This window comes from Catharus ustulatus, chromosome 1 (assembly GCF_009819885.2).
Source record: "Catharus ustulatus isolate bCatUst1 chromosome 1, bCatUst1.pri.v2, whole genome shotgun sequence".
In the NCBI taxonomy this organism is placed as follows: Eukaryota; Metazoa; Chordata; class Aves; order Passeriformes; family Turdidae; genus Catharus; species Catharus ustulatus.
In genome coordinates, this window is record NC_046221.1 from 94,293,294 (window position 1) to 94,311,696 (window position 18,403).

At 41.3% G+C, this 18,403-nt stretch overlaps 1 protein-coding gene across 1 annotated transcript in view; it reads left to right on the forward strand.

Annotated features, from left to right (window-relative positions):
- Nucleotides 1-18,403, forward strand: part of LOC117004646 (poly(rC)-binding protein 3-like) — a 498,514-nt gene that overhangs the window by 465,015 nt on the left and 15,096 nt on the right. Inside the window, 7 exon segments of the mRNA XM_033075599.2 lie at nt 5,214-5,345; nt 7,991-8,119; nt 9,054-9,108; nt 9,111-9,196; nt 14,166-14,207; nt 14,707-14,782; nt 16,553-16,605. Coding sequence (XP_032931490.1) covers nt 5,214-5,345; nt 7,991-8,119; nt 9,054-9,108; nt 9,111-9,196; nt 14,166-14,207; nt 14,707-14,782; nt 16,553-16,605 — 573 coding nt within the window.

Genomic DNA, 18,403 nt, shown 5'->3' on the forward strand with positions numbered 1-18,403 from the left:
TTTTAATGTAGAACCTCACAGAAAAGGCAGCAGAGTACAGAACATGAACCCTGGTCACTCTGGAGACAATTTAACTCCCTCTACTTTTGGAAATCCTATGTCTAGTCCAGGCAACTCTCCTGTCCTCTCTGGAGAGGCAGATGCCCCTGCAAGAAGCAATTCACCTTCTCATAATGGAGGAGCTTGCAGACAGGTACACTGAGCCACCTGCAGCAGAAGCAAAGGGCAGAGTCTCTTCAGAATGCATTGAACTAGACGGATGTTAATCCCTTTCGTAAGAGTTCTTATTTCTCCAAGTCAGCAACGTTAGTCCCCACATCTGCCCATAGCAAAGGGAGATGGTGGAATTGATGAGAATTGTCAACATGCCTTAATTTACACATGGCAATTGCTCAGGATTAGAGCAACACAACTAGAAGTGAGCTCATAAGTCACCAGATGCAGTTGTCTTCTAGAATCAACTGTATGTATTGAACTTACAACTTCAAAGCATGAGCAAAAACTAGTTAGATTTTTTTAATTTCCTGATACTGGGTCCACAGATTCAGGTCTCTGATAATTAGACATCTTTTTGCTCCTCACCTGAATTTATTCATGAACAGTTCATGCAGCTTTGTTTCTGTACCAGCACTGGCTGTTAGTTAGATAATTCTTGCTTTTCCATCCCTGAGGATTCCCTGTCTAGATATGTATTTAGAAACTGATTTTTTTCCTGCACACCCTTGCTTTTGCCAGAGAGAGCGATCCAAGCGCAGTCTTTCAGAGGATGCATTCCCCACCCCTCTCATGACTCTAGTAGCCCCTTTCCACCTTTTTCCAGTTACATTTTATGTAAAATGTCTGTGTTAATTGTGGACAGGTTGCAAATGAAGTTCCACAAAGGCTTATTTAATGGCATTAACAGTTCCCTGTCCTACTTATTACGCTGTCATATCTCTGCCACTGCTGGAAATGCCTCACCTCCTACTAGTGTAATGCATGGCACACACCCACGCTTTGCCTGGTGGGTGTCCTTAGCTCCTGCTCAGGTGTTTTCACCTCTTAAGTCTTGGAAAACATTCCTGTCAGGCTCCAGACAAATGACCTTTTTTTTTAATATTGCAAGTGTTAATCCCATTTCTATTTCTTCAATTCTTCATGGGTTTTCAGATATTCCCGTGTGATATTCCAAACTTTCAGTATGTCGATAAAATGTCTTCATTTACTGGCATGGCACATTTTATAAGAATGTTTGAAGGGGTTTTGCCAGTTATTAATGAAATAATAATGATTTTGAGGTTCAAGCCTGCAGAACCACAGAAGTAATTCTGTCTAACCCAATTTCAAAATGTCCTATTGTCATTTCTTTCTCTTCTTCGTCTCCTACCAATCATGGACCAATCCCTGTTTCTTCTAGTTTAAAAGGTAGCTTGGCATACAGTGCCATACCCTCCAGTCCAGAGAATCCTGGAGAGAGCAGTGTCTCTACTCTCTACAGGAAAAACATGTTCCTCACCCTGTAAAATGCTGAGAGAATCATTAGCACAGATAATCCCTGCCAGTCCCCACCAAAATGAGTACCCAGTGGAAATAATGCTGCATTTTTCATACAAACATCAAACACTGCATGGCATCAGATCCCCAGCCCACCACCCAACACGACATAGTCTTTGAAAGTGCTGTAGGTAGCAATAGGCTAAGAAAGCTGAAAATCATGCATCTGGCTGGATTTTGTGCTTATTTGCACTTGCAGGTTTTAGAGGGTAGCCTGAGCTCTTCATATGAACATTAGCAAAGGAGTATTGGCACTCCCTACAGATCAATTAGTGCTCTGAAATATCTGTATTTAGTTTTAACGTAATTGGTTTGTAGTATATTTAAAATAACAGCAGTAAAGAAATATATATATAATACATTTTGTATATATAATACATTATATATATAATCAGTTAGGTTTCCTATAAATCTTCCTGCCATTAAAATGAGGTTACTGTAAGCCTCTGGAGGCAAAATTAAGTGCTGTTTCAGAAATTACAAATTAGCTAGCTACCAAGCGCTATTTTTCATGCATATCTTTTTGCTGGTGATTTCTTCAACCATTTAAAAAATTCAGTCCAGCTCTGGTTATTGCAGCTATGTTGAAACAGAAGAAAAAAGATGCATGTGTGAGACTGCTGCTTTGAGAGATCTTTTTGGTATTTGTTATGCAGGCCCACATGAACACCTTGGTCCCATATTTTCCACCCTACAGCTGTATTCCTGGAGATAAGCAGGTCTAGGAAGTCCTAGAATGCTTTTCTAATGTTAGTAAAAATCTCAAAATGTGTCAGGTAGATACAAAAATGAGAAAGGTTGTTTGTCTTGTGCTTGCTCTGTAGCCTTATATAAGTCTGCTTTGACAATCTTCCCAATGGAAGTTGCTTTTCTAGCAGTCTTATGATGAATTTACAAGCTAAGAAGGTATTTACATAAATACCTAAAGTGTTCACTGCAGACAAGAAAGAGCATTGTTAAAAAATGACACTAACCCAGGCAGACCACTGGGGTTGCAAGAGGGGACATTTTAGCACAGTCCTTTCTGGACTGGAGGCTGAGACCCAAGAAATGCAGCTGTAACTTCACTTGTGAGTGGGGCAGCTCTAGCTTTGCTTGTAAGTCTGCATAATCCTCTGAAAGCATGTGATACTTAAGCACTGGAATAACCAACAGGCGCAGCTCAGTAGCCAGACCTTCTCAGATAAATAAGAAAAGGATTTTTAGAATCCTTGTTCCTCTGTAAACATCTATGGAGAACTTGCTCAGCTCTAGGAAGAAGAGAAGAGAAAAGAAAGGAAGGTGATAAAAGCAATCAGGGTGATGCCTTTCTGACAAACATTAATTATTGCTAGTACAGCTGTGGTCAGAACTTTGGTGGTTATTTCCAAGTGAGGAGCCACCTCACAGAATCCTCCTTGCTGTGAAAATTGGAAAGTTTAACACTTCCTTTGAAACCAGAAGAGAAGAATTGTACTATGTTGTTTTCCTTGGAGGCTTGGTAGATTTCTGAGCTGCCAGGTTAGCTTATCTTGGGAAGCCTTATGAGCTATGACCCTGGTATGCCAAGAGCTAGGGACACTGCTGGCTCTTCAGCACTTCCAGGCTCCCAGTTAGCCTATCTTGGCTGAGGAGCCAAGCAGGGAGAAAGCCACGCAAGGTCCAGCTGTAGTGTATGCCAGAGCCCTGAAGAAATGGATGTAAAGCCACAAAAAGTTAGAAGTTAAATAGGAATCTCCCCAGTTTGAAAGATGGCTTTCTGTGGGAAAGTCTCCAGCCATCCTTACTCGGAAGCCTGCAGTTCTGAAGGGGATTTTTTTCTGCTTGTTTCTCCTTCGTCACCTATTTAAGATGGAATAATTCCTGTATGTACTCCTTGCTGCTGAGCCCCCATGTTTAGATTTTGCTCTTCTTAAATGATGATGACAGTGGCTTCCAGTTCCTGCAAAGTGCTTTTGAAGGCAGAAAGTTCAGCGAAGGCTTTGAGGCCAGGCTGCATATGACATGGAACTAGGAGACATTATTAAATTTCGTGCTGTGCGGCTGAAGAGGATTTTTCACCTACATGTGCCTCCACCTGACACAAACATGATACAGTGAGATGGAATCTTCCAGCTGAAAAATCAGCGTAACTTTATCTCAGATACATGGGTACTGCAAAATTCTGTTATCCTTTTTGCTTTATTTTGGATTGTAATCTCTCACTGACACAACCACTAAACAGAATGTTTAGTGGCTGGCAGAGGAATGTTTTGGTAGCTGACTCGTCACATGCAGCAATGCCTTGTTCCATTCTAGATTTTATTTTCTTCTCTTTTTAGCTAATTAAGGTCATACCAAGCCTTTTCTTGGATGGAAGAATGCTGTCATCAAAACTGGGGAAGTACTGCAGGAATCAGTGCTGGTGTCACTCTGCTCCCACACTGGTTCAGTGAGATGTGCAGAGTTTCTTGAAGTGCTGAGTAGTTTAGTTGTTGGTTGGTTTTTTATAGCTTGGGGTCCTGTTTGCACAATATAGTCACTTGGTTTGTTTTTTTGGTTTGTTTTTTTTTAAGCGATTCTCTTTATAAGTATAGGAAATCACATCAGTTTTGTCTGCTGGAGCTCTTGTTGCATCATAAATAACTTAATAGGAAATGCATGTTTTCTCATTCCTGTCCTAATCTTTTAGTACCATTCCAGTATAATAGCTGTACCATGCCACCTCATGGATGAGTCTTCTCAACTCATAGCTAGTATTACCAAAACAATCTGTAATTCTCATGACTTGTTGAGCAGCTGCAATGTGCAGCTTGTAGCTTTTATCATCCTAAGTTCCTTCAAAGCATCCCATGATCAGTGGGAAGAAAAGCTTTATCTTTTCCTCTGCAATGAAGTCTTTAGAGGGATTGTTTTGTCTTGCCTACAAGATTTTGAACCAACAAAATATATTTAAAACAATTTAAACCTTGCAACAAGTAGTGTATTGAAGTGCTTATGGGAGTGTGTAATGTAGTCTCATTGGATAGTGGGATACATGGATGTGTTACATGGACACAGGCAATTACTGTTCTGCTGAGCCTTTTGTACTCTGGTTACATAACCAAGATGGAAAAGATTTTAGAAATTGTGTAGTGCTACAAATATTTATGGACCTGCTACAAAAGAGAAATTAAATCTAGAGAGTGGCAGAAGACTTACCAAAATCATCTGAGTTTCTCTGCTTCAAATTATTCACATGTTCTTTGTCATTCCTTTTTTAAACCGTTTTCCTTTGAATCAGATCTGGGAAGAGACACGTGAAATGTAGAGATGCATTACAGTGTGTAAATTTTCTAACTGAGGTGGTGAAAAAGACACCAAAACAGACTGAAACAGATTTTGGAAGCCTGTGAATCCAAAAGCTTCTTTGTCTTTTTGTCCTGTTTTGGCTAGTGTAATGGCAAATACACCTCCTCCTCCCTAGTCTTGCCCTCTGGTCCCACAGCACAGATCTTGCAGTGCCAGACATCCGAAGGGTTCCTCTGGCACAGGCAGCTTCCTGCTTGCAGTGTATCACCAACAGAGCTGTGGTGAGCTTTCCTTACCATAAAAACCAGCTACAGCTGCTTGCACACTCCTCAGGTCCTCCACAGACAGCCTGGGCATTTGCTCTGAGCCCTTCAGTGCTCGCCAGGAGTGGCAAAACCCCCCGCTAATGCTTGCTGGCACTGTGATTACAGGACATCAACGCTTCGATGACAAACAGCTCGGTGACAAGCAAACCGCCTGTAACGCTGCGGCTCGTCGTCCCAGCAAGCCAGTGTGGATCCCTTATAGGAAAAGGAGGCTCCAAAATCAAAGAAATCAGGGAGGTAAGTCTTGGCATGTGTGCTGGGGGCACTGGCTGGCTCAGCATCCTACTGCAGTGTGCCCTGCCAGCATCACCCACTGCACTTTGCTGATCACACCAACATGAGCATGTGTCCGACTGAAAAACCTGGAAAAGCCTTGCTCTGGGAGAAGGAGAGGGTCCAGCACAGCTGGACTTGTACTTTCCTTGACACTAAAGACCATGTGTGAAATAGAGAAACAGCTTTACAAATGTATAAAGTCTTTCATGCACAGTTAAGCAAAGCAACAGTGACAAATAGCTCTTCAAGTTTGTCTTCCAGCACGATCCCTGCCCAGGGGACTCCTAGTCAAAGAGTTGCAGCACATTTCCAAATTAATTACCACTCTTACAGTCAGAGAAAAGCCCAAGCAGCACTGGGGATTCCAGGCTATTAAATTTACTTTCTAGAAAAGTGTGATTTTCTTGTTTCTTCCCTGTTTCTCCTTAAGTCACTGTACCAGAGGTGACTTGATTTGATGCGTTCCAAACACATGCAGAATTTAGTTTTTACTCCAGACTTCAGCTAGAGGTATTCATTCAGTGTGCTAAAAAGCCACTTTTTTGTCTAACCAAAAATGCAAAAAGTACCATGCATGACTGCAACAATATAGCACATGCCAAGCCAAGGATCTAGTGTTTTTAATCACTCATACAAGAAAATCAGGTATCAGGTATATGCTCAGTTATATAGAGAAAATCTGAATAGGACATTTCAGAAAAATGGATTGTTATTCTGGAGGAAGTGACAATATTCCTTCCAAATTTTAATTAGTTGTGACATAGGATGAAGTGTTGAATACTAAAATAACACGTTGATCCATTTTTTTAATTTGCCTGTGTCAAAACAAAAGGGTTTTGACAGGCTCTACAAAGTTGAAATTCCATTTTTTAATCTCAAGTGTGGATTCAAAGACAGTAGGTTTTATGGAATTTCTCAGTTGATTTCTTAGTTATGTTAAAATAGGAGCAGGCATGAGTGTGAACTGTGTGCTAGTGATTGCTTAGCTCTAGGTTTTACAGATGTCTATACTTTAGATTTTATATTCAGTATTGGTAACGCCACTCAGAGCTGTGGGAACATGCTCAGGACATAGGTTTTTAAAGGTGAGATTGGTCTGTTGGTTAAATGAAGTGATTGAAGTGCTTATCCTCACGAGCATAGTTTCAGAAGCAATTGCCTGTAGTCTGGTGAAAGGATAATGTTTGGCCAAATAGGTGTTTTGATAAGGCTAATGTAGTGAGAAGTCACACTGCACATCTTCCTAAGCATAAGGGTAATGGACAAAATATTACCTGTTTCTTGCTACTGATATATGACCAAAGTCAGAGAAGAAACAAGATAAGCAGTGGGAGTGAATGCATAAATTACTCTGGTATTTGGCAGTCTTTTGTGTTGGATGTACCGATACCTGGGAATGTAAGTTAAAAAGCAAATACCAGGAAAGAGGGGGAACTCAAAGGAGCATCCAGCCCAAGATGTGTCTAATTTCATCATCACACAACACACTGAGCAGTTGCAAAAGGAGCAACTGCTCCTTGTTCAGTCATGCATCCAGGAACAACATGTATTATGGAAAAAAAAAAAAAAAAACAAAAGCATGAGGGATTGATCAAATTATGGTGAAGTTCCAAAGCCGGTTATGGGGCCAGGAATTGATACTTTGGTCTTAAACAGCACTAGTGAACAGAAGATGAAATCGGTACATTAATCATTCTTTGGAAAAAAGGGTAACACATGTGTTGTGTATAACTAGCAGGAAAAAAAAATTAACTACTTGCTGACTGATGCAAAGTCAATGGTTACTGAAAAAACTTCTATTTTAAAGCCCAATACTGCATTGCAATAACAGTCAGCAACAGATCTTTTGCGTAATATGTTAAAGAGCTTAGTCAACATCAAATGCCTGAGTTTCTCTCTATTGACTGAAAAGGTCTTCTGTGTTCGTGTAATAATGTCAAAGGTTGTTTGGGCCTCCTGTATTTTCTTCTTCCTTTCCTTTGTTCTGTTGTGGTTTTTTTCTAACTAAGACACACAAGATCAAATTTTTTTAAAAGAGAAAAAATCCCCAAAAGTGGCTCATTACATTCTTGGATTCATTAATGAGCTAAAAGTTGATTATATGCATATATTTAATCAACACTAATTATGATTTAGAAGTGCTTCTGTACCATATAGCAAAAGGAAGCCCTGAATTCAACGAGAGACACAAAAGTCAACCATCAGTAGATTAAAGAGTGACTTGTTTGATTAGCCAAGCTTCTTCAATTATTGGGGTTTTTTTCTTTTTATTTTTTTAAATTATTGTAGAGTATTTAATTTCACCCTTTTCACTTCCTAGTCAGCTTTGCAACTGTCTGTCTTTGAGAGTCTCCTGAAGTTCAGGTTGGAGTTTGATTCACTAACAGCTACTGAGGACTAACCTCCCCAGGGTGATAGTGTTGGCAAACTGTCTTGAACAGCCAAATCCACATCCAGGTTAGGAGTTTCCATACATGCTTTACCATGTCCAACAAAGAAAAGACAAAAAGTTTAGGGCTGCACCCCTTCTGTTGTGTCAGTGAATGACTGGACATGTGCCATTGCTGCATGGCAGTGACAATGCCTTTGCTCTGTCTATGCTGAAGTCCACAGGAGCCCAGGTACAGGTGGCAGGGGACATGCTGCCCAACTCGACAGAGCGCGCGGTGACCATATCCGGCACCCCCGACGCCATCATCCAGTGTGTGAAGCAGATCTGCGTGGTGATGCTGGAGGTAAGCGGGCACCCAGTGTGTTCCTTCTCACTCAGGAGATGCTCAAACACGTTATTAATAATTGTCAATTGCTATGGGTTCCCCTGGGGCACTGCCTGCCCTTCCCTGCTCATGCCAGGAATTTCCAGAGGCTCTGTTACACTCTGCTTTTCCTGGAGTTTGAAAGTCTCTTAAAGCAAGGCTTAGCAGTCCAAGGGTCTCATAACGTTGTTGTACAGCCAAGTCCAGCACAGAATTGCAGTCATTCTGAAAGAAACACATTTTATTCTGATGTAGAATAGGGCAGAAAACATCCAGGCCTTGTTTAAAATAGAAATACAGTAATTTCACGATTATAAGCCACACCATTTTGACTAAAATTTTGGTCCGAACCCGAAGTGTGGCTTATAATCAGGTGCAGCTTATAATCGTGAAATTATTGTAATTTTGACCAGTCAGGACTTTTTGCTTCCTTAGGGTCAGGTCATTGCATAAGACCAGTAAGTTTCATTTTGATGGCAGTTTTTTAGCCCTTAGATTAAATGATACACAAAATAAATTTATGTAAAAATTTGAGCATTGTAACCCTTGCCAAAAATGCCCATAATTTCCAAGGCATTGGCCATTTTCAAAATTGTGCCTGTGTTTCCTGAAATGCCTTAACATGCTTAATGAAGCATCATAGCTTCATCTTACAGTGGCAGTAATGAAACCACAGGTGTCACCATTGCCTGTTTTGGCCAATGCACTCAGGTGCTCAGCTCTTCCCTTGCAGCCCAGACAAGAGGCCTCTAGAGTGCTTTTTGGTCTGATGGGGTGGAGGGCAGGGTGGGCTGGGCTGGGTTTTATACATGCCTTGTTGTCTGAGGTGACCAATATTTATAAAAAGAGACATCTTTTTAATACAAACTCTTCTTTGTTCTGCATTTTGACTGCTTTGTGTTTTTGTCTGCAGTCCCCACCCAAAGGTGCCACCATCCCCTACCGTCCCAAACCTGCCTCTGCACCTATCATTTTGCAGGTGGCCAGGTAAGAGCAGACCCATTTTGGCTTCAGCTGGAAAACCACACCGTCCTGGCCCAGCCTCAGCCAGCGCCTGTTAGTTTTCAACTTTTATTCTTTCTTGCCTGGTATAGTATTGATGTGCTTTGTCTACTGTGTGTGCTTGCAGTTTGCAGGACAGGAGAACACTGCATTGCAAACTTTACACAAAATTGTGACAATCTTATATTCTACCAAGCTTTAACATTAACTTCACTTTCTAATTAAGAAAAGTTTTCCCTTCTGCAGATTGAGAGGTGTCCAAATCAGGAGCTCATTGAGTGGGCCAGCCCTGCTTATTGTAGTGATTGGGGTTTTTTATTAACTTGCAGCTTCATTAGCAGTAAAAGCAGTTTTGTCAATTTTCAGAGATGATGAAACAGCGGGACATTTCTGCTAATGGAAAGTGTGATTTTTCTCTCATAGTTTGCATACTTTTGGGGATCAAATAGTGCATTTTGCAGTAAGGATTTACACATACATAATTTCCACTGCTTGTAGTCCCTCGGGACCAAGTAGCAATGAATTCCGAGGTGGCTGGAACTACTTTTATGCAAATGTAGATCTTCCCAACCATGGTGTAGAACAGCCTGATTGATAACACAAGAACAACATTCCTGTTTCTTTTTTATATAAGGAAGTTCTGATGATTCTCCTTTCACTTTAAGCTGTATCAGTCAGGGTTCTCATCTGCCGTTTAAAAACCCACACGCAGTTGGTTCTGCTGTGTTTTTTAGTAATACCTGAAATGGGCTGCAGCATGTGACAGAGGCGTAGCAGAATGCTCTGCCATCATCCCTTGCAGGGGGAATGCAGCTTTCACTGAAGAGCCAGTGATGAACAGAGCTGATAAATATCCTACAAACCCATGGCAGGGTCGGGACCTGTGCAGGCACCAAGCTTCAAGCAGTGGTGGAGGAGTGAGATGCTGCAAGCCCTGCCTAACTCAAGGGGAAATCACCCCATAAACGCAGCCTAGAGGAGGGCAGACATCTCTCTGCTCAGGATTAACATATGTAAAGCTTCTCTGGCAGTAAGGGACCCCCATCCAACCAGATCTTTTCCCCAAGGTCCCTTTTTAAGCAATTGCCCAATTACCTGCACGGTGGAACATCTGCAGTCAGGTCCCCCCTCCCACCCCATCAACCCATCCAAGGTCATTGCCCTGTCACAGGGTTTGGGCTGTTGGCACAGATTGTCCCACCTTGAGCAATTTGGAGATCAGAAGCTGGACATGGAGTTCCTGGTGGGGCTGAGTGCCCAAGGTGCTGCTGGCATTGTTGGTGTGACAACCCATGCTGCCACAGTCTGCTGGTGTAAAAGGAAGCTCCTGCACCTCCCAAGCATATACCAAAATGCTTCTGACAGCCCTTGTCATGAACTGTCTCTGTTTTTTTTTTTTGTCTCAGAGTTTTACCTTCTACACTGTAATGATTTGTTCTGATATTTATCCAGATTTTCATTATCTGGATGTAGTAGCTTCCATCATGCTCGAGCCTACTACTGTTGCTTGTTGTCATCAAAATAAGAAATCTGCTTCCTTAATGATCAAAGCTGAATTGAAATGTAAAAAAAATAATGTGCCAGAAACTGGTCTCTGACTGAAAGGTCAGAATAATTTACTCCCTATGTGTAAGTTTACACTGCAGTGCTTTCCTTTAAGAAATGTGTGTGTATATATATATGCAGCAGCCTATTCTACCAGTGTTGTAATTGCCACTGCCTTCAAAGACTGTATATGATTACTCAAAAGCATTGAAACTGTTTGCTGGAGGGTGGTGAGCAGTTTGTGTAAATAATTTAAGCTATCCTATTTTCAGATCTAATAGCTCTTGTCATCTTCAGTTATATCAGTGCTTTTCTAATGCAACCTTGTTGATGTGAGAGAGAGTGTGAGGCAGACACCTTCTGTGTGCTCTGACTAAGCAGAATTTTTAAAAAAATTCTTAAGGTGTGTTTGGACACCAGTATGGAAAAACACTTTAACCAGGTTTCATTAGTGGAAATTAATTTTTTAAAAAATAATTAGCACTGTTAGTTCCATTCAACCTTTCAGCTAAGCTATCAGAAGTTATTTTTCTATTCTAAATTACATCGTGGCTATCTTGAAAGAATTTTTTTGTTTAAGACTTTGTGCAATAAGTAATATAATATATATTATATTACATATATATAATATTATACATATATATATGTAATATATAATATATAAAGCAAAATATAATCTCTAGTTTTCCTTAAGAAATTGGGATTCTTCCCCTCTAAGCATTGCTTTTAATTCTCTTGTGCTTCTTTGATACTGCACTGCATAACAAAACTAAAAGGAAACTGAACGCTGCCCTGCTCTGCCCCTACTGTTATTCAGCATGTGCAATGGTTGAAGTGGAAATTTCTACCCCGTGTGCTACACTGGTGTTTAAATGGGTACTCAGAGGCTGCAGCTTTGCTTTATGTCTCTTACCAGTACAGTGGTCTGAATTGAGGAAGATGTGCAGACCAGGTCATCCCTGCTGTTACTTACGTCAGTAGGGAAGTTGTCCTTGACTTTGATGGAAGCAGATCCATAGCCCATGTGCTCAGTGGAACATTACAGGACAGATGTCTCAGTAGCCTCTAATCAGGCTTGAGCTTAGCAAGCCCCAGCCCTAAGCCTCAGAAAAAACATGGGTCCCCTGACAAGGGGTAAAGCAGACAGAGACTGTTTTCTCAAGCTAAATCAATCAAATGATCTTCTGGAAGCCTGAGAAATTAAAACCTTCCTTCCTTCCTTCCTTCCTTCCTTCCTTTCTTTCTTTCTTTCTTTCTTTCTTTCTTTCTTTCTTTCTTTCTTTCTTTTTCTTTCTTTCTTTCTCTTTCTCTTTCTTTCTTTCTTTCTTTCTTCTTTCTTTCTTCTTTCTCTTTCTTTCTTTCTTTCTTTCTTTCTTTCTTTCTTTCTTTCTTCTTTCTTTCTTTCTTTCTTTCTTTCTTTCTTTCTTTCTTTCTTTTTTTCTTTCTTTCTTCTTTCTTTTCTTCTTTTTTCTTTCTTTCTTTCTTTCTTTCTTTTTTCTTTTCTTTCTTTCTTTCTTTCTCTGGGGAAGAAAATTCAAGGCCCTCTTGTGCATTCTGGTTTCATAGTTTTCATGGACTACCAAGTAAACCTGGTCTGAGCACTGAATGATCATTGTTTTTGTTACTTCTCCAATTTGTTTGCTTCCTCCTATGTACACATGGAGGTATGAGGAAGCAGAGTGATGAGAGAGGGAGTGACTCCTATCAGGTTTGCTGGTGACTTTTTTGTGATGGGCTCTTGCTGGTTTGCAGACCACTTCTTGTAAACCAGCCATGTGAAAGATGTTCTCTCAGCAGGGTTTGAAGCACAGCTGAGACCAGAAAAGACACTTGTGGTCCAGCACAGACACTCAGACACTGAAGCATGGTTTCCAAACCCACTGTTTGCTCACAGACCCAGCTGTAACCTCCCTGAAGCTGCTGCTGTGCTTGGCTGAGCACAGAGCCCCTCCCCACTCAGGTTCTTCTCTTCATTTGGTGAAACAGTTAAACAAGTTTCACTTGCTTGAATACATTTCCTTTAGACCCACTGATCTCTTGCTTTTGTGGACTGGAACACCTTTTCTTGTGGTTTATAACCCATCAGTGATGCCCATCCCCTATAGATGCTTAGGCATGTTTGCCCATGAACCTCCCATGAGCCTGGTACACACACTTCTCCCTGAAAACTGCTCATGTGCATAATGTTTGCCAGATTATGGCCTGGCCTTATAACTAATTTAAAAATTAAATTAAATGTTTCTGCTCCAGAAGGGAAATTCTGCTGCAGAAATATGCATCATGCAGTTGAAACATTAAAGGTTTTAATAACTGAACTCCATTAAATGAATTGTTTTATCATTTGCAGAGGATTCATTACTTTCTAAGAGGCCTTTTGTCAAATAAGCATTTTGCAAACTAAGCTAATCAGCTCTGTTCCTGTTTATAATTCTCCCACTACAATATTTATGTTATAATTTGTCCTTCTGCTTTCCTGCCTGTCTAAGCACAAGCACATTAATTTTTTTCTGACATGTCATTCCTTTCATACATAATAGAAAATCATAAACTCTCTGTAGTTTGTTTTTGTAAGCCACTGCAGAGAATTGAACTGGACTAGCAAGAGAGACAAAGGGCTGTGTTAACTGGTGCCAGACATGCCACCCTATCCCTCCTCTCTTGTCCTTTTTTTCCCCCATACCTCACTCCAGTGCTGCCAGAAATGATACCAGAAACCGCATCCCTTGCGCTGCTCTTGTGGTCTAGAGTGGCTGGATTTGGAGGGAGGATATTTGGCTTGTTGTGGAAGATAAGGCCACCCACCATGCTGGGGTCTCCATGATGCTCCTGTCTCCAAACTGGCCTCCTGGCCCTGTGCCCAGGCACTGCAGGACAGGCTGCCATCAGCACACATGCCCAGGTACCCACTGGCACAGCAGCCTGGGCTTGGACACTGTGAGATGCCCCAGGGCACACTGTTGCTGGCACTTGGTTGGCATCTGTGGCTGTCAGACCAGGTGGCTCAGAGCTGGCACATGGACCTGCACCACCTGGCAGTCAGGGCTGGAGGACAGGGCCAGGCATCCCCTGAGCAGGTCTGTCCCCTCCTCACTGTGCCTTGTGCTGCTCTGGCATCAGCACTCTCTAGGTGCGCTGGTGTCACTGCAATCCCGTGCTCCTTGACCCCCTCAGTGTCCTCAGCTCTGCTCCTGCAGACAGAGCTGAGCTTAAGAGAGGTGCTGAGAGCCAAGATCATCAGAGTTCGGGCAGTGGCACTTGGCGTTCTCAGCTTGCAAAAGGTAAATGGCAGCCTGACAGAGACCTCTCTGTACCATGCCAAGGGTTATCAAGCAGCACAAGACAATTAAACCTCACTCAGTGTGGAAAGCAATGCAGGTGGCATTTGCTGGAGGGGCCATGAGGACTTTTCTGATGAGAACAGGAATGCTGCTTGTCCCATCTGACTAACCCGTGTCTTAATTGTGCTTGTTGTTTCCAGGCGTTCACAATTCAGGGGCAGTACGCCATCCCTCATCCAGACGTGAGTCCAGCACATGTAAATTACTCCCTTTTTGTTTCTCTCCCTCTTATTTGTTCTGGGCAGCATTTGCTTTCTACAGTTAGCAATAAATTCACGGCCTAAGGACGCCTTTCCTGGCCAACACACTGTATAGCCAAGTATTAGCCCAGCTTATCTCTTACCTTGTGTAATAATTGCTAGAAAGTACAATGGCCCAGGAACAAATGACATTTATCTTGGTCTTTTTGCATGTGATATATTTGAGTTCTTTTAATATGTAATTCTACAGTAATTAGTTAATATTAACAATAGCCATTACATGTAATAACAGTAGAGATGTCATTTATAACCAGTTCGGGTTTTTTTTTTTCCTCTATGGTAGATTAGAATGAATGATTAAACCTTTTATTTTTCAATATAATTTTAATTAATCCAGTTTTAGAACACGTAGATGGTTTCTCTCTGCTCTGAAATAATTCCATTTGATTGGTTAGTTCTAATTTCCCATCCTGCCCTGCAGTTGACCAAGCTTCACCAGTTGGCTATGCAGCATCCCCCCTTTACTCCCCTTGGGCAGACCACCCCTGGTTTCCCTGGTACGTACCCATGACCCCCTGGGGATGTCCTTCTTCTTAACAGCTTTGTTTCCCGTGGTCATTACATCATTTTAATAATAAATGTGGTCAATGACCAGCAATCCTTCTGTTTTTACACATTAATCTCTGTTCTTCCCTCCCGTACCTCTGTTACATTTCCTTTCATCATTACTAAAACATGCTTTGTTTGTTACTTTTATTAATCACAACTGCTTCATTTGTGCCCTTGGCTAAAAGCCCTGAGTTTCTTCTGTTCAGTCCTCGCAAAGTTATTGTGGACCATACAGTATGTACCAGCTGGCTCTGAGGGAAATGCTTGGGCATGCTTCTTGTCCAGGCTTTGCTGACATGGATCAGAGAGAAGCAAACTTGGGAAAGCAGTTTGTACTCATGGCACAGAAACAGCAGTTAAAGAAACTATGGCATGCTGAAAGTTGAATTCCTGTAGAGCCAAATGTCTTGAAAGCATCTGTAATCATCACTGCTGGGACAAGTGCTTCAATTCCTACTAGATAATACAAATATAGCTACAAAATGCAAAGGAAATTTAGTTAAGGACTTAAAATTTGCTCCATACTTAATAAAAGCTGCGGCTGAATTCTTGATTGAAGAGTGAGAAGTCACTTAAGCCTGCAAATGAACATTTTTACTGTGCTTCACAACATACATGCTTGGCATCTAAAAACTTCACAGAACAGAAGTGCATCTGTACTGGTACATGCTTTGTATGGCAAATAACATTTTATCACCTACATCACAAATTCTGTAAGCAGCTTGACTATTTGATATTCAGTGTGAAATAAGCTTATGCAATTCATAACTGAATGTATACAAATAAAATTAGTCACTTTTTTGTGGATTTTTTTAATATTCTAGTAAGAAATTACTATTTTTGGCATGTCTTTACAGATAATACAATAAAAAAGAAAAATAAGAGAAAGATTCATTACATCAAAACATATTTTTTGTTTCTTTGTGATGTATGTGATAAAATATCTACAAGTAATACAAAATTGCCTTTCCTAGCTTTGTATTTTCCTTATTCTTGTCATTAACATCCTGCTCCTTAATCTTTTCCTGGTTATATTTGTGAGATGTACGTTTTTGTAATGTTACTGTGTGTTAGAGCAGCAATTCCATTTTTCCTGAGCATTTTCCTTTTGTCCACCCAATTTACAAACAAATGTATGCAGCTTAGAATACTTTGTCCATTTCCCTTCCAAAATTACCCTTCCCAACATTTCTTCAGCAACTAATCCCACATATAATTTTCCAGATTTTCTTAGGTTAATTTCTTTGTCCTTATTTTAATTTTTTTTTGTTATTTTTCATAAATATGTATTTTGTTCAGCTAATTGTTCATTCGACTCCACTTTAATTTTCCATATTCTAGAATTCCTAGTAGTCAGGTCCAATTTCAGCCTTCCATTAATTTCTCAATTGATGTGTTTAGAACAAGCTTTGGAGACTATTTTTAGAGGAAACCCTTCATTTTGTAGAAGCTTTTTATGATGACCCTGTGGAATATCATGTGACATTTGTTGCTTTGGTGGGTTAAAGGTTAATTAAAATAAGACTCATTTAAAATTAGTCCAGCCCTCTGAGTTTTGCATCCTTTGCTTTCTTTTCTGTTTCACTAGCAGTTCTCTATTTTTCTTTTCTCTTTTTTTCTCTCCTTTCTGTATGTTTCCTTCTTTAAAATTTCATTTGTTGTGTCTTGCCCTTCTTGCAAACAGCTGGCGTAACATTTTCCCTCTGTCCCCTGAATAGGACTGGATGCCACTACTCCAACCAGTTCCCATGAACTTACTATTCCCAATGATGTAAGTGGACCAATAGTCCGTATCTCTTTCTCTTCTCTCACTCCTCTGCCACCAGAGGGGACACCTCTAACCTTTGGCTGATCTGTAAACACCAGAATAAACTGTGCAGCACTCAGTCTGTGGGGAGGGTGCAAGGGGTTGGTGAAGTGCTGATGGCAGCAGCAGGAGTGACTGTCCCCTCTCGTGCCCCTTGGTGACAGTGCCATGGGGCTTTGTTGGCTTCATGAAAGCTTGGGTTCCCAAAACTCATCTCTCGGGTGGCACTGGCACGGGTGGTCTCAGCAGAGGGCCAAAGGGGGTGGAAGAACTTGCAGCCCCATGTGTTGTGTCTTGGGCTGGAGTCCTCCATGCCCATCTCCACTGAACCCCACACTTACCCAAGATGGCATTTTTCCTCAGCCAAAAACCTACTTTGGAAATGTAAAAGTACAGTATAAGATTTTATTTAAAAAACAAGGGCTAGAAACACTCCTGCTCCAGCAGCTCTGGGTCAGCTGTGATCAACAGGCTCAGTGTCCATGAGCAACATGGTGCTGAATCTTAAAATAGTTCAAAATGCCTGACTCATATGCTGGGCATCACATAAAAATGCCTTCCCCTTTAATTCAATTTCATTGCAGACAAGGTTGTGGTCTTTTTTCAGTCTTCATTACAAATGAGTCACTTGGAAAATGGAAGTTTTCCCCTCCAGTAAAAAAATCTTTGAAGCATGAGTGGGATCACAAATAGCAATTATATTAAGAGATACTTACATTATTGTGCAAGCCCTATTAAACTCAGTGGCAATGATTTACAGTAAGAAAAAGACACAGAATCATGAAGAAGTGGAGTGCTGTGATTTCTTAAGCTTTCTGTTTTGTAAAAATTTCACTGCTGATTTATCAGTTCCTGCTTTGCAACCAGATTAATTTTATGTTGAGAATTTTTTAGGAGCACCTTCTTTATACTTACAGCACAAATTTCTTAATTTCACTTTCAGGTAAATGTTGTTCTTGCCATCACAGATGTAAATCCAAGGTCACTCTTCTGACTTAACTTCTTTTGAGGTTCATAGCAGAGAAGGAGAGGGAGTGAGTTGGCCCTGGATCCTGTAGTGCAATAGAAAATTTTTAAAAACCATCCGTTTCCATGAGGTGTGAAATGCCCCAGTTCAGCACTGTCAATGAAAAGCAAGCACAAATCCACATGATGCTTCTCATAGAAAGTTTTTCTGGCTATGCAGTGTGTGTCTTGCTGTTGTCACTGAAAGAGAGAGCCAAAAAAGCCAAGGCCAAAATGGGGTTAGGCTTAGGAAGAGCCTGCAGTAGCTCTGCAGGTGGTGAGAGGGAGTTCTGATATTTGCATGGTGTCAAGGTGTGCATTAGAACACCAAAAAAGGTTGGTGCTGCCCACCTGATCTGTGTTCACATGTCTGTGTGTGCACACCCAGGGTTGCAGAGCAGAGGGAAGAACAGGCTCTTGTCCTATGGGGTAGCAGGAGCTGCTTGGGAATTTTGCAGATGCCTTCCCTGGGGTCTCCCAGTGTGCCCATGCATACTGGTGTCCCATGTCCCCATCACAGCTGCACTAGGGCTGCTCTCCAGGCAGCCCAGTGCCAAAAATGTATTTCTTTGTATCAGCAGTGGTGTGACCAGCAGGACTAGGGCAGTGAATGTCTTCCTCTGCTTGGCTCAGGTGAAGCCACACCTCAAATGCTGTGTTCGGTTTTGGGCCCCACAGTTTAGAAAAGACATTGAGGGGCTGGAGCAAGTACAGAGAAAGGGCAGTGGAGCTGGTGAAGGGTCTGGAGCACAGTCCT